This window comes from Clytia hemisphaerica, unplaced genomic scaffold (assembly GCF_902728285.1).
Source record: "Clytia hemisphaerica strain Z4C2 unplaced genomic scaffold, Clytia hemisphaerica genome assembly, whole genome shotgun sequence".
In the NCBI taxonomy this organism is placed as follows: Eukaryota; Metazoa; Cnidaria; class Hydrozoa; order Leptothecata; family Clytiidae; genus Clytia; species Clytia hemisphaerica.
The window spans coordinates 66,453-91,436 of record NW_027104306.1 but is presented as its reverse complement, the minus strand read 5'-3'; the positions used below and the strand labels follow the sequence as shown (position 1 = coordinate 91,436).

Here is a 24,984-nt window from a genome sequence, read left to right as displayed (position 1 = left end):
TAAGAAAAAACTATTCTACATTATACATACATAAAGCTCCTGATGGCCAAAATGTTAAGAACAAGTTAAAAACATTTTAAGGCTTTGGGGACTCGAAAACACCAGATTTCTAAAGAAAATGGACAAAAATGCTCACAAAATGGTGAAAATAAGAACATGTTAAGAACACTATTAGGCTTAAAACTCAAAAAGTTAAGAACATCCTAAGGCTTCAAAACTTTTGGATGTTTTTATAAAAACGTGTAGATGATTAGCTATTAACACAATTGAAACAAAAAACTGAATATTTGTAACAAATTTATGAGGCAACAAGGATATTGTCATTATCACTTCTAACTCATATCCTGTCTTACAAAATACTGACAAGGAAATGCCTCTAAGGGACTGGGTTCTAGTATCTGAAAGGACCATTTAAAAGGATGTAATTTGAATTTTTGTATGATTCCTACATTGTATGAGGTGACAAAACACAAAACCGAGCGACATTTACTAGCTCACGAATAACATTTACTAGCTTACGAGTAACATTTGCTAGCTTACGAGTAACATTTGCTAGCTCACGAGTAATATTTACTAGCTCGCAAGTGACATTTCGATCATGAGAAGTTTGGCGTTCCTTTTGGTTACCACCGTCATTGGTCAAATTTGCGCAGGTATGTTGTTTATCTGATATTTCGATGGATGATTGGCGCACACCATGGCGTTCTAAATCTACAGGCCTAGCAAGCGTGCAATGTATCGCCTTCAAATATTTTCAGAAAATTGAGCCCCCGCAAATTCGAAGTCAAATTCGCTGCACGCTTGCAAGGCCTGCAGATTTAGAATGTCATGGCGCACGCCCACGCTAAAGCTCTAAGGGAACAGGCAAATTTCCTATCGGAAAGTAATGATAGTCAGCCTTTGATGTGCAGCATCTACAATCGGACTCGATGACCCTTGCACGTAGGCCTGAAAATATTTTCGTTGGACCCGACAATCCCCGAAAACGTGGACTCGATCTTTGCTGCTCTTAGCGTCATTCAAGAAATTGCGTCGTTCTTCTGTCTCACTGTAGCCTGTAAATATAATGGAAATCCCAGAGGAAGCCAGGGAAACTTGGGATAAGAGCCATTCGCAGTTGCACAGTACTTCTGCCTATGCTTACACATGTATGGCTTAATCTTTGAGACAGCATATGACTACTGGCAAAGTCAACCAGGTATGCTTCAAAGTTTCTGAAAGACAGGCTTGTTAGCTCGATCATTTGGAATTAAATTTGAATTTTCGTTTTAGAACGATGTTTAGAAGACATTTGCAAGTACAAGCAACCATGTATCACGCCAAACACAATCAGATGTGAAAAGCAGCCATTCTGGAGATACGAATGTGTCTGCAAGCCTGGTTTCTATGGTGTAAGATGTGAAACAGGTAAGTGCACTTCGAAAGAGTGGACAATTTTTTTATTTTCCTATTCGTCTTTCCTATCTCGTCGTCTGTTTTCAAATTTTTTATTTTCTTCTACGTCAATTTTCTTATTCGTAAAAAGTACTTGATCTCATTCCTTTTTCATTCGTCGTCATTTTCTCCATAGTACCTTTTTTCCTTTTAATAACTCTTTCTTTTTTTTGCTTTCGTTCTCGTCTTCCTATTTTATGTAAGCTGACCTCAATCTCGTACCCAGGGTCACTCCCACCACTTTTTAATTTTACCCTGATAGATCGTGAGCACTATTATAAAAAAGCGTCAAGGGGCAAATTTCAGCTGACATCTTTATATTTGCTCGACATCACTTGTTTTTCTCTGCATTTATATAGTTTTTTAAGTCGATTTTGATTTTTTTGCATACTTCTCCATAGTTACTTTCATCATTCATACTCGATCTTTCCCATGTCTTCTTCCAAACCTGTCAACTCTCTCTAATTCGAACCTCTACTATCCATTTCTTACAATATTTCGAACTAAAATGGGCTGTTTCATTAAAAATCCATAAAGGGGAGTGGACTAACCTTTTCACGTCAAAAATAAAATCTTTGAAATGTGTGAATACCCCTGGAAAATGGCAAAATTTTCTGAAAAACTCCTTTGAAGTGAGGGTGGACGAAGTAAATCAGTCTGAAACCCCCTGGAAGTTTTAAGACAAGTTCTTACACCCTGGAAAAATGAAAAACCACTCCTTTAGACCCCCTGGAAATTTTCGTCCACCCCCCCCCCCCACTCTATTTTATGTATATAAAATGGAATGGTCCAATATTGGTTCCCTCAGCTGAAAATAGTATAGAATATTTTTGAATATTCGAATCTTTCTCTTATTCGAAAACAATTCTTGGTCCCTTGAAAATCGAGCTAGCGAAAGTCAACTATTCTAAACATTTTCTTTATTTTTCTTTTGGCGTCTTAATCACTGAAGGTTATGTTATTTCCAGGTGTTATTGGGCTTTTCCAGAAAATTTTTTATTAACCCCACTGTTGAGGATATTGATTTTTCGAAGTATCGAACCCCATGGATATCCTACTTAATTAGTAAAGACCCCCTGGATATCCACTCTTAAAGATATGCTTAACCCCTGGATATCCTCTCTTATAAAGATGCTTACCCCTGGATATCGTATTTTTTTACTTGAAAAGACACTTTACCCCCTGGATATCCGCTCCCTTGTAGATATTTAACCCCCTGGTTATCCACTTTTGAACGAAAGTCGTTAACCCCTGGATATCCGATATCCTCAACAGGGGAGACACGGACTATTTCTGGAAAAGCCCATTTCCCTATTGTCGCTTTTTTTCTTATGTTTCAATTGGTTTATGGAATACTGCTTTCTAATTGTAGAGTTTATATTTCATGAGATATTTTTCTCTCCGTCTATTTATCCTTGCCTTCGGTTTCGTCCTCAACTTCTAGGTCTTCTTCTTTATTTTATTTCTCCCTATTATAATCTTCAACTTTGGACTGAACTTTGGCTAACTGAACAAAAATATCCTGTTTCTTGTTTTGTGGGAATACGTTCCACAGTTTTTACTACTCTTATGGTTTTGTTAATAGATCGCTAAGTTCGAACGTTTTTTTTATTTATCAGAATCTGGCAACTGCAAAAACATCAAATGTCCAAGTGGAACCAACTGTAATGCTGGAACTGAAAAATACATTTGCCAGTGTAAGAAAGGCTTTACTGGTGAATTCTGCCAAAACAACATTGATGATTGCAAAGGAGTTCGCTGTCAAAACGGAGGAACCTGCAAAGATGGAATCGCCTCTTTCACTTGTCAATGCAGAAACGGATTCAATGGAGAATTCTGCCAAAACAACATTGATGATTGCCAAGGTGTCAAATGCCTCAATGGAGGAACCTGCAAAGATGGCATTGCTTCTTTTAGCTGTAAATGCAAAACTGGATTCACAGGAAAATTTTGCCGAACAAATATTGATGATTGCAAAGGAATTAGATGCCAAAACGGAGGAATCTGCAAAGATGGAATCGCCTCTTTCACCTGCCAATGTAAACGAGGATTCAATGGAAAATTATGTCAATTCAACATTGATGATTGTCAAGGTGTTACTTGCCGAAACGGTGGAGCCTGCAAAGATGGAATCAACGCATTCACTTGTCAATGTAGATCTGGATTCTATGGACGATTTTGTGAAAATAAAGATTTCTGCAGAGGTGTCAGATGTCAAAATGGAGGAACCTGCAAAGAGGGAGTCGCTTCTTTCACTTGTCAATGCAAAAACGGATACAATGGAAAATTCTGCGAAAACAACATTGATGATTGCCAAGGTGTCAGATGTCACAATGGAGGAACCTGCAAAGATGGAATCAACGCATTCACTTGTCAATGTAGATCTGGTTTCTATGGGCGACTCTGTCAAAATAGAGATTTCTGCAGAGGTGTCACCTGTCGAAACGGAGGTACATGCAGGAATGGGTTGACCTCCTTTTTCTGTGAATGTAAAACCGGGTTCAATGGAAGAGTCTGTGAAAACAACATTGATGATTGCCGAGTTATTACTTGTCAAAATGGAGGAACCTGCGAAGATGGAATCGCCTCTTTCAACTGTAAATGTAAATCTGGATTTACAGGAAAATTTTGCCAAACAAATATTGACGAGTGTGAAGGAGTCAGATGCCAAAATGGAGGAATCTGCAAAGATGGCATCAACACATTCACTTGCCAATGTAAATATGGTTTCTCTGGAAAATTCTGTCAAACTCGGAAGGATGTTTGCAAAGATAACCGTTGTTTAAATGGAGCAACCTGTACCGACACTGTCGACTCTTTTAAATGCATTTGCAGCAAAGGTTTTACAGGAAGGTTTTGCCAGACAAACATCGATGATTGTCAAAGTGTCACTTGTCAAAACGGGGGAACTTGCAAAGATGGAACTGCTTCTTTCACTTGTGAATGTAAAAATGATTTTTTCGGGAGATTTTGTCAATTTAAAAGGAATTTTTGTGATGGCGTAACTTGTCAAAATGGAGGAACCTGCACAGACGGAATTGATACTTTCACATGTCAATGCAAACGTGGATTCAATGGAAAGTTCTGTCAAAACAACATTGATGATTGTCAAGGTGTTACTTGCCAGAATGGAGGAACCTGCGAAGACGGAATTGCTTCTTTCATTTGTCAATGCAAAAACGGATTCAACAGAAAATTCTGCCAAAATAACATTGATGATTGCCGAGGTGTTACTTGCCAAAATGGAGGAACTTGCGAAGATGGAATTGCTTCCTTCACTTGCAAATGCAAGAATGGATTCAATGGAAAATTCTGTCAAAATAACATTGATGATTGCCGAGGTGTTAATTGCCAAAATGGAGGAACCTGCAAAGATGGAATCGCTTCTTTCACTTGTCAATGCAAGCCTGGATTCTCTGGAAAGTTCTGCGAAAGTAAGTCATTATATTTCATACTGAATTTACTGATCCATAAACCTTTAACTAGGGTTACTTTTCACTTCCCATGATTGTGTTTCTTCTTGAAACGATAGAGTCATCACAGGCTATAGTGAAAGTTTAAGCTCTCTATAGAAGGGGGGACTCGACTTTTGAGGGTCATTTTTTCATTTGCATTCTGTCAGTTTTGGACCGGAGGAATCGGTTTTATGTAACAACAGCCATATAAACGTTTCAATTTAGTTATAGACTCGCCCTAATGATTGTGGAAATTGGTGCAAATTAAGACTTTGATATCTTGATACGAGGGGCTTCCAAGAATCCAGTATTGAAGATATTCTGATATTGAGAGGGTTGGGAGGCCGAATTTCTGGAATTTGGGTACTCGTTGAAACTTTTTTAAGCTGGTATTTGGGAAATTTTGGCCTAATTTTTGGCCGTCGCTGGTATTTCATAAAAAAATGGCGGTATCCCTGTATTTTGAAACGTTGGAAGCCCCTCCCCAATTGATAAATGTGTGGTGTGACTCAACTTTACAAGTTAATCCCATAGAGGTTTTTCATGTTTTATTAAATTACGTAATTTTCGCCATTATGGAAGCAAACGTTCGAATCTGTAGAGGTGATCCCTTACGTAAATCGAACGTTTGCTTCCATAATGGCGAAAGTTAAAACAAAATAAAACAAAATAAAACATGAAAAAACCTCCATATCTCAATAAGTAGGTATTGTGTATTGTGCATCAAATTTACATTCTTTTTGTTTTAGTTTCTTCATGTTCTCCGAATCCATGTCAAAATAATGCGAAATGTATGGAGCATGGTGGAGCTTTCAGTTGTTGGTGTAATCAAGGATATGAAGGAAAATTATGTGAAATCAATGTTAAAAGTAGGTCGTTTTTTAACACAAAAAGAACATAATTCACGCTTTTTTATAAGAACGCCCAAAATTTTCGAAACCTTTAGAAGTTCTTAACTCTTGGAGTTTTCAGTCTAGAAAATGTTTCTAATTTTACTTTTTTGAATTTTTGTTTCCTAAAAATTCGGTGTTATAGAGTCTGCGAAACCTTAAAATGTTTTAAATTTGTTAATGATGTTTCTATCATCGAATCTTCGTGTTCTTTTGAAAAGGAACGTGTGGTCCAGAATAATAGGTATCAGAGTCCAAACATCCAAAACAGGTGGAATACGGTTTCTCTACTTCTATTTTATATACCTTATCGGCCAAAACTTAGTTGTCCTTAATTCTAGTCGGCCTTAATTATTAGTAGGCCCTAATTTTATCACCTCGTCACCTCATTCAGTCAACTAAGAGCCGACTAATAATTAAGACCGGACTAAAAATTTGGGCCATTTCTAAATTTACAAGCAGATGGAAAATAGGAGAAAGCTTAAAATACTGGAAAATAAGGAAAGCTTAATTATTAACTTTTAATTTGGCCCAATCTTTTAGTCCGCCCTAATTTTAGTCACCAAGCCAATATTTAGTCACTTAGGGCCGACTAAGTTTTGGCCAATAATGTATAAGATTTGAAGATTAAAGGTGCTTAACGACTATACTATTTTTTCATTTTATCAGAATGCAACTACCACTGTAGCAGCTGGCGTGGATATTGCCGTATCATGGCAACCGACGGCCGTATCTATAGCAACCATTGTCAATTCGAGCGTGCGCAATGCAGAAACAATTCACTAAGAATCAGGAAGAAAATCTGTGGCTTTTATTGAGCCAGTAAATGCAAGCAAAGATAGCAAGAATTTTTCAGACTTAAAGAGATAATCAGATGGTTTAAGATTTTGGCCTGTAGTAACCTTCTACGGTCCTGAGTAATTTAATGGGATAAATTTTTGCGGGGATTAAATTTCGCGGTTGAGCTCATCCGCGAAATTTTAAGATTTCACGGGGATTAATTTTCGCGGATGAGGGATTTCCTGATTTTTCGCGGGGATTTAATTTCGCAGATTGGGGTACAAATTAAATTTTTTGAAAAGGGTCAAAACATTGAAATAAAATTTTTCCAGGAAAATTAAGAATTTTTTTTTCAAGTAATAAGAGAGTGTTTTGGAATAGGGCGAGGAGATATGTATTACAACTATCCAAAGTTGAATTTGAACTTCCATGGTGCGGAGCTAATTTTTCACAGCCTATTTGGGAAAAAAGCGGAAGAGAAATTCGGGATAAGAAAATTAAATTGAAAATTAATTAGTTTTAGTTTCTCGTGTCAATTTAATTTCAAGCCAGTTGGATTACCCTCTTGCATTGAAAAGCTTTTAAACAATACCTCTTCCAAGTTTGTAAATTTGTGAAGAAAATTTTGAGGAAAACGATTTTTTGCTAAAAAGCATATCGTGGATTTGACCTCTTTCGAGGGTTGCGTGCCCTCATGTAGAAAAAAAAATAAACAACGATAAAAATAGAAATTTCGCGGATTGCAAAAAAAATTCAAATTTTTCGCGGAAACTATCTTTCGCGGATGGGCCTTTTTCAAATTTCCAATGGGACTTATTTTCGCGGATGACACCCAAATCCGCGAAATCCGCGAAAATTAATCCCCGCGAAAATTTATCCCATTAAAGTAAAACCTCCAAGTATTTTGGTCTAAATATTTTCAAAAGTCGAGATATCACAATTCAAAATTACCGAAAATGGTTACACGGTTCTTTCATGGTAATTCTTACTAAAAGTAAAAAAACTTGTAACTAAAGTCTATTCACGATAAGTGTGCACTCTTTTTTCATTTACCTATAACTTTTGAAGGAATTCTTCAATCTTTATAAATTTGGTATCATTGGAAAGATATTAGTGAGTGGAACAATTTGAAATAAAAAAATTTTTTAAAAAATTCTAAAAATGAAGATGAAAATGAAGAAGAAAAAAATGAAGATCTTGTAGAAGAGTGCCATAACTTTCATTTTCACTGGAGAGATTCTTTGATTTTAGGAGATAATCACTGTGAAAAAATTTTATTAAAATATTTATTCAATATAAAGTTATGATACAAAGTTCATAAGTGATTGACCCCAAAAAACAGCAAAAAACTGCAGAAAACAGCGTTTTTAGACTTCAATCAGCTTATAACTTTGTTTGATATCTTTTGACTGAATGATTATTTTAGAGAATTTTTTTCACAGTGATGACGTTCGATGATGAAGGATTCACTTCAGTGAAAATGATAGTTATAGCATTTTTCTACAAGATCTTCATTTTTTTCTTCTTCATTTTCATCTTAATTTTTAGAATTTTTTTAAATATTTTTTTATTTCAAATTGTTCCACTCACTAATATCTTTCCAATGATACCAAATTTATAAAGATTGAAGAATTCCTTCAAAAGTTATAGGTAAATGAAAAAAGAGTGCACACTTATCGTGAATAGACTTTAATATATCTCTTAGGAAGATAGTTAGGCGAAAATATTTTGAGGTTTTGTTCTTGGAAATAGAACTTGCAAAATATCTCAAACCATCTGATTATCCCTTTAAGAATTTAATTAAATTTTGACGAAATATAATCCAAATGAGACTACAATGTATACACCTCTTGGAACTACTGTAGCTTTTGACTTGAAATTTCTACTTGTGGTTATTGACCATCTGAGACAGTGTGAAAATTTAGTTTGGTCACGTGCATAGTGGGTACTTTAAAGACCGGTACTTTTTTTACCTAAAATCATGGTCATAATATTTGAGAAAAAAGGGAAATTTCTACGAAATCTTATAAACCATGAAGGATTTGGAAGGAGTTTTAACTCTGAGTTTTAACCCTAGACTTAAGATTTCGAGATTGAGGATCCAAAAGTTCAAAAGTTCAAAAATAGTCCAATAGGGCTAAGAATATAGCCTGGAAGTCTATAAACCCCTCCCGAATTGAAATACTCGAATAAATTTATCAATTAACCCAGGTAACTTTCTCGCCCGAACTCCAAATTTCTAAAAACGAGGAAATAAGCTATATTCTCGATATATTTTCACCATGATTGTAAAATGGCTATCTAATATGCTACACGATACCAGCAGGGTGTTAAAAATTTGATCGTGTGCCCTGAAAAACATGTCACGTGGAGTTCCCTCATAAATTTGAGCAAATGACTTAAAGTTTAAAAAAAGGTCCTATAAATGATAACATCATCAAGTGGGAATGGCATCACTAATGGTGTCAAAATTTTCACCAAAGATGCCAATTCATATTTGGTGCACATTTGCAAAATTTTAATTCGATTGAATAAATACTTCAAAATCAAAAGTTATCAAATACTTTCGATATTTTTTGGGAAGGAGGCTCTTTGCAATCCCTTCACCCCCAAAGATGCTCGAATCCAATCAAAAAATGACGCTTAGTTTATAAACTTTAATTAAGAAGATCGTAAAGTAATGACTCTAAAATACCTATTTTCAATGTTTTGTTTTTTTTGGTTTTCAATATTTGTAAAAAATTCATCATATTACTAAACAATGAAATAAAATCTTTCAATTTTTTCCAACGTTTCTTCTAAATACGCCTAATTGGCTGATTCTTCATGAGTATTAGAGTGAAATTGAATGAAAGAAATAACAATCTAGGGGGTATGTTTCAGGGGTACCCGAATCCACAGTTCCGTCAATTATTTCCTCAATTTCTGTCAAACAGTTTAAAAAAGGACCGAAATTACTTCACCGAAAATTTCTTTAAAATTCAAGATTTTTGTCAAAAATTTCGCGAATCTCGAATAATTTTGCCAATTCCGAAATTCCCAATTTCCGTCTCTGTCAGAGGGACACATTGTCGTCAAATTCCACCACTCAGTCCGAAAAAGGGCCGATTCCACTCCTCCGCCAACCATGAAATCCCCCTCTACGCCCCCTGTATTAATGAAAGATCGGTCAGAAGGTCAGATCAACCACGATGGTTAACCTGGTGGAAAAATAACAGGCCTAAAAAAAGTCGGCCTGATTCTAAGCCCCATTTGGATAATGAGTGAGTATGGTCAAGATTGGTCGAAATATTCCACCCAAAACAGAATTCGAAAATTTATGGTCATACCTTGGTCCTCAGATACATTATGTAGGTAAACCCAGACAAAATTTCAAGATGAGAGCTAAAATCAGACTCAGTGCAAATTTACTATTTCTATGGTCACACCACAATCATGGTCGAAATCTATTGAGAATTAAGCTTATTTCCTGGTTTTTCGAAATTTGGAGTTCGGGCGAGGAAGTTAATTTTGGGCCATCTCTTAATTTTAATCGGATATTTCAATTTGGCTCGGGTTTATAAGATTCCAGGCTATATTATGAGCCTTATTGGACCATTTTTTTAACTTTTGGATCCTCAGATCCTAAGGTACTAAGTCTTATGTCTCATGTTAAAACTCAGAGTTAAAAAACTCTACCCTTCTAACCTACTTTAGAGCACTTACAAATCGATTGTGGTTTCAAAACTTCCCGGTGAATTTCTCTTTTTTCTCAAATATTACGACCATGATTGCAGTTGGTTTAAAAACACTACCGGTGGGTTAAGACAGGGATGTCTCTAATACTAAAGATTTTAGTAATGATCACAAAAAATTTGCTAAACACCTTTTATAAATCCTCCTCTTTGTAAAAGTCAAATGTCTTCCCGTAATTCAATCACGATTCGGAACTATTAGATAAAGAGAAAAAAAACTGTACTGACTAATTGGGCTTTTCCAGAAAAAAACCGTTGGCTGGAAATGTTGTAACCCCCTGGAATTCCAGGCAATTTCAGGTTTAGACCCCTCTGGAATTCTGAATTTTAGTAGGATTTAAAAGGCTACCACCATGGAATTCTAGTTATTTTTGACAGATTTTTTTTTTCTCCCTATGGAATTCCGCCACATTTCAAACCTTACCCCCTTTGAACGGAAATGGACCTCCTCAACAGGTATACGGTCATTTTATGTAGATAAAATAGAATAAATTTTGTTGATGATTTATGTAAGTTAGAGACTTTATTACATTATAAATAAGATCTTTTTCTGAGAAAGTACTTTTTTCGAGACACGTTGTATATTGAAACAAAAGCAGCAAAATTACAAAGTTACAGCGAAAAGCCAGTGAAAATAAACAACTAGATTTTTTATTTTATTTCAATCTTTATTTCATGTAAAAACTTAATACAAATTCAAAATAATTAACAGTTAAAAATCATCTTTATGGGTAGTTGTTTCGATGATTCAATGATAACCCTTCATCTAACTCATAATCAAAGCTTCCAGTAATCGTTTACCATTGATAGGCAGGTTTATAACTCCTTCTTTGACAGAATTTTCCAGTGAATCCTTTCTTGCATTCACATTTGAAACCGTTGACAAGATCTTTGCATTTTCCTCCGTTCTTGCAGCTATTTCTCTTGCAATCGTTGATGTTGGTTTGACAGAATTTTCCAGTGAATCCTTTCTTGCATTCACATTTGAAACCATTGACAAGATCTTTGCATTTTCCTCCGTTCTTGCAGCTATTTCTCTTGCAATCGTTGATGTTGGTTTGACAGAATTTTCCAGTGAATCCTTTCTTGCATTCACATTTGAAACCATTGACGAGGTCTTTGCATTTTCCCCCGTTCTTGCAGCTATTTCTCTTGCAATCGTTGATGTTGGTTTGACAGAATTTTCCAGTGAATCCTTTCTTGCATTCACATTTGAAACTATTGACGAGATCTTTGCATTTTCCTCCGTTCTTGCAGCTATTTCTCTTGCAATCGTTGATGTTGGTTTGACAGAATTTTCCTGTGAATCCTTTCTTGCATTCACATTTGAAACCATTGACAAGATCTTTGCATTTTCCTCCGTTCTTGCAGCTATTTCTCTTGCAATCGTTGATGTTGGTTTGACAGAATTTTCCAGTGAATCCTTTCTTGCATTCACATTTGAAACCATTGATGAGATCTTTGCATTTTCCTCCGTTCTTGCAGCTATTTCTCTTGCAATCGTTGATGTTGGTTTGACAGAATTTCCAGTGAATCCTTTCTTGCATTCACATTTGAAACTATTGACAAGATCTTTGCATTTTCCTCCGTTCTTGCAGCTATTTCTCTTGCAATCGTTGATGTTGGTTTGACAGAATTTTCCAGTGAATCCTTTCTTGCATTCACATTTGAAACCATTGACAAGATCTTTGCATTTTCCTCCGTTCTTGCAGCTATTTCTCTTGCAATCGTTGATGTTGGTTTGACAGAATTTTCCAGTGAATCCTTTCTTGCATTCACATTTGAAACCATTGACGAGGTCTTTGCATTTTCCCCCGTTCTTGCAGCTATTTCTCTTGCAATCGTTGATGTTGGTTTGACAGAATTTTCCAGTGAATCCTTTCTTGCATTCACATTTGAAACTATTGACGAGATCTTTGCATTTTCCTCCGTTCTTGCAGCTATTTCTCTTGCAATCGTTGATGTTGGTTTGACAGAATTTTCCTGTGAATCCTTTCTTGCATTCACATTTGAAACCATTGACAAGATCTTTGCATTTTCCTCCGTTCTTGCAGCTATTTCTCTTGCAATCGTTGATGTTGGTTTGACAGAATTTTCCAGTGAATCCTTTCTTGCATTCACATTGAAACCATTGATGAGATCTTTGCATTTTCCTCCGTTCTTGCAGCTATTTCTCTTGCAATCGTTGATGTTGGTTTGACAGAATTTCCCAGTGAATCCTTTCTTGCATTCACATTTGAAACTATTGACGAGATCTTTGCATTTTCCTCCGTTCTTGCAGCTATTTCTCTTGCAATCGTTGATGTTGGTTTGACAGAATTTTCCTGTGAATCCTTTCTTGCATTCACATTTGAAACCATTGACGAGATCTTTGCATTTTCCTCCGTTCTTGCAGCTATTTTTCTTGCAATCATTGATGTTGGTTTGACAGAATTTTCCAGTGAATCCTTTCTTGCATTCACATTTGAAACCATTGACAAGATCTTTGCATTTTCCTCCGTTCTTGCAGCTATTTCTCTTGCAATCGTTGATGTTGGTTTGACAGAATTTTCCAGTGAATCCTTTCTTGCATTCACATTTGAAACCATTGACGAGGTCTTTGCATTTTCCCCCGTTCTTGCAGCTATTTCTCTTGCAATCGTTGATGTTGGTTTGACAGAATTTTCCAGTGAATCCTTTCTTGCATTCACATTTGAAACTATTGACGAGATCTTTGCATTTTCCTCCGTTCTTGCAGCTATTTCTCTTGCAATCGTTGATGTTGGTTTGACAGAATTTTCCTGTGAATCCTTTCTTGCATTCACATTTGAAACCATTGACAAGATCTTTGCATTTTCCTCCGTTCTTGCAGCTATTTCTCTTGCAATCGTTGATGTTGGTTTGACAGAATTTTCCAGTGAATCCTTTCTTGCATTCACATTTGAAACCATTGATGAGATCTTTGCATTTTCCTCCGTTCTTGCAGCTATTTCTCTTGCAATCGTTGATGTTGGTTTGACAGAATTTCCCAGTGAATCCTTTCTTGCATTCACATTTGAAACTATTGACGAGATCTTTGCATTTTCCTCCGTTCTTGCAGCTATTTCTCTTGCAATCGTTGATGTTGGTTTGACAGAATTTTCCTGTGAATCCTTTCTTGCATTCACATTTGAAACCATTGACAAGATCTTTGCATCTTCCTCCGTTCTTGCAGCTATTTCTCTTGCAATCGTTGATGTTGGTTTGACAGAATTTTCCAGTGAATCCTTTCTTGCATTCACATTTGAAACCATTGACAAGATCTTTGCATTTTCCTCCGTTCTTGCAGCTATTTCTCTTGCAATCATTGACGTTAGTTTGACAGAACTTTCCAGTGAATCCTTTCTTGCATTGACATTTGAAACCATTGACAAGATCTTTGCATTTTCCTCCGTTCTTGCAGCTATTTCTCTTGCAATCGTTGATGTTGGTTTGACAGAATTTGCCAGTAAATCCTTTTTTGCATTCACATTTGAAACCATTGACAAGATCTTTGCATTTTCCTCCGTTCTTACAGCTATTTCTCTTGCAATCGTTGATGTTGGTTTGACAGAATTTTCCTGTGAATCCTTTCTTGCATTCACAATTGAAACCATTGACAAGATCTTTGCATTTTCCTCCGTTCTTGCAGATATTTCTCTTGCAATCATTGATGTTGGTTTGACAGAACTTTCCAGTGAATCCTTTCTTGCATTCACATTTGAAAGAGGTATAAAGGCTTCTGCAGTTTCCACCATTTTTGCAGTTCACACCTTTACAAAAGTTCGGGCGTGGATAGTAGCCTAAAAATTAAAAGGAAAAATAACATTTTGTTAACATTGAATAATGCACACTATACAAAGTTGCATAGGTGAATGCACCCATATACGATCCGTGAGGGAGAACCTAGGTAAGTGAAGATTACAGGTATGTGCTGCCCTGAAAGGTGACTTTTTCGAACTTGTAAGTCTTTGTAAGGGTAGGAAGAATAGAAAAAATTACACCTTGATAGATGGAAATATACGTAAAATTCACAACATTTTCGTCGTTCTAGTCCCGCTGGATCCGAAGGTTGAAAGTCGGGCGACACATATCTACCAGCGTGCAGCTCTAGTACCTCCTGCCCAGAATATATGAATAGAAGACTAAATCTTAACTATATATTTGAAAACCCAGAGATTAAAAGAAAAGAAACGTTTCAAATTCAGAGGGTTCCCTCTCTAAAGAATGTTTCACATAAAAACGAACGTACCTGCGTAAGTTAAGCCAATGATGGCACTGACCAAAAGTAATGTTAAACTTCTCATGGTTGGTTAGCTCTAAAACATAACAAAATAAAATTTTATCAAATGACAGGGACATGGCTAGAATGCTAGATGACTAATTCAGACATGGTAAGCAATAAAAGCAAAAACTAATGACTGGACATATTATAGTCGCCTAGTCACTGGAGGTGTCCAGTCTAGATACAAACTGATATTATCCCGCAGGTGGCCAGGTTGCAAAATTTGGTGCTGCTGTTTAAAATTTAGTTTTAGACCTTCTAAGGATCATCTGTGCCAAATGTCATGCTTTTATCACCATCTGAAGTATTTTTGTGCTAACAGACCGTGAGATTTGTAATATTATTGTATTGCATTATTGTAATATTACTTAACACTAATATAACACTGTATAACATGGATTATGAACGACTCCAGTATAGCAAATATGACAGAAGCTGAATTGCGAGGTGATTGTATGGCTTCTTAGAGGTCTGCAACTTGATAAGTAATGTTTTTGGAAATGGACTACTTTCGGGTATCTAATAGCCGGGGGACCCGCTAATTAATTTTTCGAAAATTTTCCACCCAGGACATTCTTATTCCAAGTTTTGAGATTTTTTCCAACCACCCACTTATTCCAAACCTCCCGGCTATTGGGTAGCCAAGAGTAATACGCTTCATTGATAAAAGTATCGAAAAAACTTACCTCTAATTCCAGCAAATCACTTTGGTCTCGATTTATCCTCGTCCTCTTATTTGGGAGTAGGATAAAGAAGTAAAAAGTTGTGAATGATTTCTCCATTCAAACCCAACCTCTTTTATACTGAATTTCTAAGACGCTAGAACCTAGGCTCTTCCTTGCTAATTAATCGTCGTTAAATATAGGAAATATTTAGAGAAAGGTGTTATTAGCGAATAAGGAAGAAATCAAATTAGAAAGTGGTAATTATCTTTTATCGTTTTTTCTTTTTAGCCATGCCGGAACTTCCTTAAAATATTATATTTGAATATGACCTTCCCTTTCGAGCTTGAATAATAAAATTACATCATAGTTATCATAGGGTCCATCCCCTCCCCTAGAAATTTGGGGGTACCTAAAAAAAAGTATTAAAAAAGCCAGGTACCTGGAAGTATTCTTGAATTTAGGGGGTACCTGCATTTTCATTTTAGAATTCTTGATGTTGTTTTTGTATCAAGAATTCTAAAAACTTTGGGGGTACCAAAATGATTTTGGGGATACCTGAACCCTGGAGGACCCCTACTAAAGTGAATAACCATAGGGTCCTCCAGGGTTCAGGTATCCCCAAAAGATTTAGGTACCCCCAATCATTTTGGTACCCCCAAAATTTTTAGAGAAAAGGGATACTAAAGTTGAAAGGGTAATTTTTACCTTATAAGTGTTCTGACGATACGCAAAGATCCCTCAGCTCTGGTTTAGATGGTCTATTTTTACCCTGTCTGTTCTATTTTTTTATTAAAGTGACTGAGCAGAAGGTTAGATGTCTAAAGTCAATGCATTACCCTTATTCGACATCAATGCAATCTCAATCTGTTTTCACTGGAGCAAAGGACAATGTAATGTCCAATTGAAAAAAAAATTTGTTATAAACGACGCAAGGGAACATAATTTTTGATAACTTTAGAATGGATTATGTTGAGAATAGGTGGATAAAAAATTAAGAGAGACTTTTACTTTACGTGGCTGGTCCCCGCAAAAAAACTGGAATTTCTGGTCAGGTTGACCTAGATGACGTAACTGATAGCCAGGGTATGACCATAAATTTCCAAAGTCTACCCAGGGTGGAAAATTTTGATTATTTTTGACCGAGTACACTAATAATTCTACTGGGGCTTAAAATAAGGCTATTTTTGGTATTTTCTTTTACCGGGTTATCTACTTGGGCGGATTTGACCGGGTAACTAATACTAGGGCATACTAAACATTAGCCTGGATATCCAGGCTGTAAACTATTTCACAGTCTAGTTTTTGATATTTCATGTTCTGGTTTACAGCCTGGTCTCCCTAGAGCGATTTGCATTCTCTTTAAGATTTTTTTGAAGATCTTTTTTGTTTCAAATTGTTCCACTCACTAATATCTTTCAAATGATACCAGATTTATAAAGATTGAAAAATTCCTTCAAAAGTTATTGGTAAAAGAAAAAAGAGTGTACACTTATCGTGAATAGATTTTAATCGAGTCCTTTAAATGATGGATGAGTCAAAAACGTTAATTTATACGTAAGCATTACTCTTGCTAATTATGCTCGTTAAAATTAATTAGCCTATTGTACGCACCCACTCACTATCAATTATTAATCAAAATAATAGAGATTAGATGTAGGATAAAATGATATCTAGATAGATTTTTTACTGAAAAGGAAATCAGTGAAATTGATTAACCGCAAAATTATAAGCGCTAATATATACGTTTTTTTATCAGAACATGCAAAATGTTTTAAATCTTTGGATGTTCTCTAAGCCTTTAGAGTCTTAAGTCTTAAAATGTTCTTAAAGTATTCTTATTTTCACCGTTTTGTGATATTTTTGTGCAAAGAAATTGGTGTTTTAGAATTTGCAAAGCCTGTAAAATGTTCTTAACTTGTTCTTAATATTTTGCCCTCAAACCCTTCTGTTCTTTTACAGTTTGTTCTTATAAAAAGAAAGCTTGTACAGGAGGAAAAACTGCTGAAAACGTATCGATTATCATGCACGGAAGTACTTCATTCATATTTCATACGACTTTTCCTTATTAGCTACAAGCATACGGTGTACACATTTTTTTATATAGGAACAAACTATATAAGAACATAAGGCTTCGATGGCCAAAATGTTAAGAACAAGTTAAGAACGTTTTATGGCTTTGAGGACCCTAAAAGACCCACTTTCTTAAGAAAATAGACGAGAATACCCTCAAAATGGTGAAAATAAGAACATTTTAAGAACACTTTTAGGCTTGAAACTCAAAAAGTTAAGAACATCCGAAGGCTTCCAAAATTTTGGATGTTCTTAAAAAAAAACGTGTAGGTGATGTTCAACATGTAACTGGTGTCGCCTTTATATCAAAGGTTACCATACCTTATAACAAAGGTTATTTAGACCTTCATTGGGATGACCTATATAGTGGAGGGTATTTAAAAAAGGCTTACACGCTTTTTTTATAAGAATACACTTTATAAGAATGTCCATGATGAAAATGGCCAAAACATTAAGTAAGAATAATGCTAAGAATATCACCATCATGGAATTTGGCTACTCAAGCTAAGAATGCCATTTTTAGATAATTTTCAATTATAGACTGCCAATTACCCCCAAGTAAGGATCACTCCTTCACAAAAATGCCATTTTATACTTGAGACGTATGTACTAAATGTTAAATCTAGTCTGAATTAGGCCCGGGGGGGTACTGGCAAATGGAGGGTATGGTATGTGCCGCCCTTAAGGGTATCTTTTTTAGTCCCGCTAAGGGTCGGAAAAATCATAAAATCAAATTTCAGTCCCACTAAGGGTAGGAGGAATAGGAAAATTTCAGCTTTTTACCCCCAGAGAGATCAAAATTTGGTCAAAGTTGGTCAAATTTGTTCCGGTAAGGGTCGTAAAATTCACAAAATTGTCCTTTGTTTTCTCCTTTTTAGTCCCGGTAAGGGTCCGAGGGTCAAAGGTTGGGTGGTTAAGAATATCCATGATGAAATGGATTTACACTATTCTTATAAAAAAAAGCGTGTATCTCGAAAATATAACTTTTTGAATTTTGAGACAGGTTACAAACTTTCAGGAGCAATTGTGATTTAACTATTTAAAAAAGTCTCATTGATCTTTTTTTTAAGGAACGAATAGCAAAATCTTAAAAATTCCCAGCTTAACAATTTGTTCTTATAATATAAAATCGTGTATAAATGAAAGATATTTATAAAGATTTGCTGCTTACTAATTAGAGCAATGAAAACTCTATTATAGCCATTATATATATAAAGAAGTGGGCGAAAATGAGAAACTTAATTTCCCAATTATCACATCCCAATTTTCAGAAATTAATACTTCCTATACTAATAGCATGCCATAGCGAATCTAAAAATAGACATTGATTTTTCTGTTTGACCGAAATTCAATCCCATCAACCTTTGTGTTAATTATGCTTGCACGCAAATTACACTCAATTACAAAGAAAAAGTAATAACTTTCACGACTTTTGAATTAAAACAAAAAAGGATTGTGGGATTGAATTTCAGTCAAATAAGAGAAGTAATAATCGTGACGTTTGCACGACGAAGCGCTATTATGATATCTTAACCCTATTTTTATCACGATTTTCCACTATCCTGGTAATAATAAGGTTAAGAACTATGAGCCGAAGAACTGTGAACTGTGATGTATTCTTATCTTTGATTCTTATGAAGATAAGAAAACATTGGAGAAGTTTCTAAATCCCGTAGTTTTCTCAAAAGCACCAGATTTCGTCAAACGAATAACGCTTTTTGCGAAAGCGCTACATTAAATCCGTCGTCAGAAATGCGTCAGAAATTCGCATCTTAAGGTGTGGTGGAAATGTTCCAAAATTTCTCAGGTCACTCGTAAAAAAACAAGAAATTTTCTGAAATTTGCAATAAAATCATCACAGTACCCTCTAAACTGTAAATTCGCTGAAATCAATTGTCACCAAAAACAGTCAAATATAATTACCTTACGCATTGATCATCATGATTAGTATGTTGTGTACAGTTCGATAATGTGCATCCAAGAAATTGAAATATTCTTGTGGTGTCTCTATAAGAAAAATAAAAACTTAAGGTACTCGGATTTCCACTTCACGTTTTTTTTTATAAGTGCATCCAAAATTTTTGAAGCCTTTGGATTTTCTTAACTTTTTCAGATTCAAGCCTCAAAAATGTTCTTAACATGTTCTTATTTTCGCCATTTTGTGGGTATCTTTTATGCGTTTTTCTAAGAAATCAGGTGTTTTAGAGCCGCCAAGGCCTTAAAATGTTCTTAACTTGTCCTTAACATTTTGGCCATCGAAGCCTATGTTCTTATATAGTAGAATAGTAGTCTAATAGAAAAACGTGTAATTTAGTGCGGACAGTCTACAATTCCTTGTGTGGTAGGATTTGAGAGTTTGTCGCTTCCAGTAATGTTCAGACTCGACTGTTTTCTAACCTCAAACTATTCTGATCATTTTTTTAGGGCAGTTTTGAGGTATCTTAGGGTTTAGACCCTATTTCTAATACTTTGACCTACTAATGTGCCTGAGATTTTGCATAATTCCAGGCTCAGCATATTTTATTGTTCTTACGAAATTGTTCTTATGGAAAATAAGAGTATATAGCACAGATATCTGTAAAGCCCGAAGGGCTAGATAGGCAGCTTTAAGCTTTCTCCAGCAAAAAAAAGTGAAGCAAAAATTTGACTTTTTAAATTTCGTGCCGATGGATAGGATCTAGCATTTTAATTGTTTTCGGAGCGCGAGATCAAAAAAAGTAGGCGGCAAACGCTATTTCACATCTCTCAAACCGGTGAAATTACATATTTTAGTCGCGTGACTTTGGTAGGAAATCCTTCCAAACCTAGGCTTCACTTTTCGATAAAAGCCGCAAATCTAGCCCTTCGGGCTTTACAGATCTGTGGTATATAGTCGTCCACACGTTTTTCCAGAAAAATGATAACCAACCAATAATATAAAAATACTGCCGTAACTTTGTGTAATACCGACATATATTGTCTCTTTCCGTCATAGAGATTATCTGGTCTGCAAGGTTGTTGGAGTAATTTTTTTAAACAGCCTTCTCATAAAGTTTAATTTATTTTCATAGTAAAAAACATTAAAAGGCCAGATAGTTGCTATGACGGAATTAGGCATGGTATGACGGCATTACACAAGGAACAGTGTTAACACCATAGCGCCCGTGGAGATCAAGGTTTAGTGACAGGAAAAAGCGCACTGTAAGGCTTGAAAAAGAAACTTTTTCATTAGAGTTATTGAAAAGATTATTTTTTGTCCATATATATCAATACAAAAGGCCAGAAAAATGTTTTAAAAATTCACTCAGGGTAACGGTCGTTTTTCCAACCTTCAATTTTGCTAAAATTTGCTAAATCTTCTCGATACAATGCATAACGCACAACTACTCCATTTGAAAAATTCGACCTGGAAAATCTCTGTTGAGAGAGTCCTACAAAATCTTTCAAGATAAGACTAATGTGACGACCAATGTGACGACAAGTTGTAATTAAATAAAAAACATTTGCTGAGTCAGATAAAATATAACAAGTTCTTTAAAGTGTTATAATGATAGAACGAGAATTAGGAAGAACAAGGAAGTTGGTCTGGTGACTGATAAAATATAATTACATTTTTACATTTTTCAAAAATAATTATTTTCTAATTTAAACTTCTAAATTCTTCCTTATTCAATTTTTACGCCTTCTTCTAAGTATTTCCTGAGAGTAATGATAATTGATGATAATTCATTATCAAGGAAGAGCCTGGGTTCTAGCGACTTGGAAATTCAGTATAAAAGAAGATGGGTTTGAATGGAGAAATCATTCACAACTTTTTACTTCTTTATCCTACTCCCAAATAAGAGGACGAGGATAAATCGAGACCAAAGTGAACACTAAAGAATTTGTTTGAATTAGAGGTAAGAACAAAAACATATCTTTTGAATTCTAGACCTAAATTTCTACCAGTTTGAAACACATTTTTGATGTTTCGTATCTTCAAATTTATTTTACCTATACGTCATATTTCCATTTCAGTTATTACGTTACAGTTAAGCATCCCCTTCTCACAGACCCACTCGGAACCCTTTCTACTGAAAAAATTGGCCAAAATATCTTCCCCAGTGGAAAATTATACTTTAGTTTTTGTCCCCACTGAAAATAATCAGATCAGCGAATCCTCACTGTAAAATATTGTGCTTCTTTTTTCATCCACACTGAATTTACTGATTTGAAAACAATGGAATTAAAATCCCCAGCCGTAAATAAGATGAAAAGAACAATCCCCATCGAGTTTTGGTCCGTTGTTTTTATCTCCACAAGCTGAAAAATCCCACCGGGTCTGTGAGAAGGGGCTGTAGTTAAACTATATCTGGAAAATTAATTTCAAAATTGTCTCGTTTTGTTTAGAGCTAATCAACCATGAGAAGTTTAACATTACTTTTGGTCAGTGCCATCATTGGCTTAACTTATGCAGGTTTGTGAATATTTTACAATCAATTATGATGGGCATCATTTTTTTAACAAATACAGATGTTTCATTTGTACACCCCTGTCTCACAGCCCCGGTGGAACTTTTTCCTCAGTGGGGATAAAAACTCTTATCAAAATCCCAATGGGGATAGAAATTCCATTGTTCCAAGGTTAAAAAATCCAGTGGTGAGGGTTTTGGAGTGCAATCTTGAAACTTTGAATTTCTATTTGGGATAAAATCAAAATCAATATCTGGGATATAGGGCTGAAATTTCAGGGTATTTTCCCACCGGGGACGAAATTTCTGCCTAATTTCCCTGTGACACAGGGGCGTATTTGTAAACATTAAAAGGGTCGTTTGACTTTTGAATAATAGAATTACAAAATTGGTTATTGACTTTTATTGACCCGGGGTGAGGTACTTTGATTTTATCGATTTTAGCATGTACTTAATTTGCCGGTTGGCGAAAATGGGATTTTTGGCAGGTATTTAATAAGGCAGATAGGGAAATTTTAAGCGGTTGTAAAAAATTACTTTGTATTTTAATATTTTTTACTATTATACTTAAAAATGCTGATTCTTGGTAGAATTTCTATCCTAAATATGATTTTGTTATATTTGGCGGCTGATTTAGACTTGATGATCTTAGACTTGTACAAGTTTTCTTTTTAATTTTCAGGCTACTATCCACGCCCAAACTTTTGTAAAGGTGTGACCTGCAAGAACAAAGGCAAATGTAAAAGCCTTTATACCTCATTTAAATGTGAATGCAAGAAAGGATTCACTGGAAAATTCTGTCAAACCAACATCAATGATTGCAAGAGAAATAGCTGCAAGAACGGAGGAAAATGCAAAGATCTTGTCAATGGTTTCAAATGTCAATGCAAGAAAGGATTCACTGGAAAATTCTGTCAAACCAACATCAATGATTGCAAGAGAAATAGCTGCAAGAACGGAGGAAAATGCAAAGATCTTGTCAATGGTTTCAAATGTCAATGCAAGAAAGGATTCACAGGAAAATTCTGTCAAACCAACATCAATGATTGCAAGAGAAATAGCTGCAAGAACGGAGGAAAATGCAAAGACCTTATCAATGGTTTCAAATGCCAATGCAAGAAAGGATTCACTGGAAAATTCTGTCAAACCAACATCAATGATTGCAAGAGAAATAGCTGCAAGAACGGAGGAAAATGCAAAGATCTCGTCAATGGTTTCAAATGTCAATGCAAGAAAGGATTCACTGGAAAATTCTGTCAAACCAACATCAATGATTGCAAGAGAAATAGCTGCAAGGACGGAGGAAAATGCAAAGATCTTGTCAATGGTTTCAAATGTCAATGCAAGAAAGGATTCACTGGAAAATTCTGCCAAACCAACATCAACGATTGCAAGAAAAATAGCTGCAAGAACGGAGGAAAATGCAAAGATCTTGTCAATGGTTTCAAATGTCAATGCAAGAAAGGATTCACAGGAAAGTTCTGTCAAACCAACATCAACGATTGCAAGAGAAATAGCTGCAAGAACGGAGGAAAATGCAAAGATCTTGTCAATGGTTTCAAATGTCAATGCAAGAAAGGATTCACTGGAAAATTCTGTCAAACCAACATCAACGATTGCAAGAGAAATAGCTGCAAGAACGGAGGAAAATGCAAAGATCTTGTCAATGGTTTCAAATGTCAATGCAAGAAAGGATTCACAGGAAAATTCTGTCAAACCAACATCAACGATTGCAAGAGAAATAGCTGCAAGAACGGAGGAAAATGCAAAGATCTTGTCAATGGTTTCAAATGTCAATGCAAAAATGGATTCACTGGAAAATTCTGTCAAAGAAGGAGTTATAAACCCGCTTATGAATGGTAAAACATTACTGGATACTTTTTCGAGCTGCCTTTGAACACGGAAATTATCGAACAAACCTAAAAACCTTTATTGTTTTATTTTGCTGATTAATTTTATGTGATAATTTTGTATGAGTCTAATCAATTTTTAGAATTTTTTAGAATTTTTTTTATTGTTTTGATGAATATATAACAGAGCATTTAAAGTCGTTCACCTGTAGTGGTTCATTTACTCCACGATTCTAGCTTTTCCCATCCGTCTTATGAACAGACACACACTTTATGACAATCAGATTTTCTCTGTCAGCAGTCATATTGATATAAAGTAAGTTTGCGAACGTAGTCGGGGGTGACCTGAAGGCTCCCTTTTCTCTAGCTGTCTACCCAAAGGTAGGGGAGAACGCCAATCCTTTTCCTGGATTTCTCCGCTTACCCTTGATCCGTCTCTATAGTTGCAGAGCATCTAGCTGAGAGGCATCAAGTACCATTTTAGGAATCTTGTGTATGGCCCAGCTGGGGGTCGAACTCCAGAGTTAGCTGGGTGCTCTACTTTCAAGCTACAGTCGCCGATAGATATATAGGGTGGTTTACAAGGGTTCTGGTATCCTAAATACCAAAGAATTTGAAATCGTTTTAAAGTCAATTAGCCTTACATTGGAGTCAGTTAGGTATGGCAGGTGAGATTTGAAGTTTGTCTCCATTGAAATTCTTCATACAGTATATAGACCAATCTGAGCCCCAGTGCAAAATTTCACGATTCTGTTAACGAATTGCAAAATTGTTTTTTTTAATTGACTCCACTATTATTTGTGCTCTAAAGATTGTTTTGATTGCCATTTTTCAACAAATGCTTTAAATCTAACAAATTATACACCGTTGAAAAGATAATTCAGAGCACTATAAGCTTTGAAAAAAATTATTATAGAATTCTTTTTAAATGAAGATGAAAAAAAAAGAAGCAAAAAATGAAACTTCTATCCTTTAGTGATTTAGTGCTATAAACTCCCTTTTTGGTACAGAGGTACCTTGAAGCTTTCTGATTTCAGATATAGAATTTCTTTCCGGATGAAATTATTCCAAGCTTTCTTATGCATGCACCTTGGATGAAATAATCATTACAAAACATTTTTTCAACAAATCTTTTGTATTATTTTCTCAAAAATTATATTGCTCTGAATTATCTTTCCAACGGTATATAATATATCAGAATAGAAGCATTCGTTGCCAAGAAAAACTTTTAAAAAACAACAAGCTACATGCTGAATGGAACTACCTAAAGACTAATGTAATAAAAATCTGCAAAAAATCAAGAAGCAATTTTGCACACGTCCGAAAAAATCTACTTTTAGGCAGTTTTTGGGCTCCATAAAATTTTGAATATTGCCATTTTACATCATTTTGAAC

The 24,984-nt window shown here is 35.3% G+C and overlaps 3 protein-coding genes and 1 long non-coding RNA gene across 4 annotated transcripts in view; 2 read left to right on the top strand and 2 right to left on the bottom strand.

The window, feature by feature from the left end:
* Positions 1-24,984, bottom strand: part of LOC136817487 (uncharacterized) — a 59,587-nt gene that overhangs the window by 5,842 nt on the left and 28,761 nt on the right. Inside the window, exon 2 of the long non-coding RNA XR_010848102.1 lies at positions 19,234-19,317. This is a non-coding gene — a long non-coding RNA (uncharacterized lncRNA). The remainder of the gene's footprint in view (positions 1-19,233; positions 19,318-24,984) is intronic.
* On the top strand, positions 432-6,817 carry LOC136817482 (fibropellin-1-like). Its single transcript, XM_067073810.1, has 5 exons — positions 432-653; positions 1,273-1,407; positions 3,054-4,868; positions 5,639-5,758; positions 6,449-6,817. Exons 1-5 carry the CDS (start codon positions 599-601, stop codon positions 6,595-6,597), a joined length of 2,274 nt encoding a protein of 757 aa, XP_066929911.1. The 5' UTR covers positions 432-598; the 3' UTR covers positions 6,598-6,817.
* Positions 10,949-15,341, bottom strand: LOC136817485 (neurogenic locus notch homolog protein 1-like). Its single transcript, XM_067073812.1, is given in 5 exon segments — positions 10,949-11,821; positions 11,824-12,415; positions 12,418-14,093; positions 14,543-14,609; positions 15,262-15,341. Coding segments are annotated over 4 exon segments (3,054 nt in total). The 5' UTR covers positions 14,598-14,609; positions 15,262-15,341; the 3' UTR covers positions 10,949-11,090.
* Positions 21,108-23,773, top strand: LOC136817483 (fibropellin-1-like). Its single transcript, XM_067073811.1, has 3 exons — positions 21,108-21,188; positions 21,679-21,745; positions 22,422-23,773. The coding sequence occupies exons 2-3, from the start codon at positions 21,691-21,693 to the stop codon at positions 23,600-23,602; spliced, it is 1,236 nt and encodes a 411-aa protein (XP_066929912.1). The 5' UTR covers positions 21,108-21,188; positions 21,679-21,690; the 3' UTR covers positions 23,603-23,773.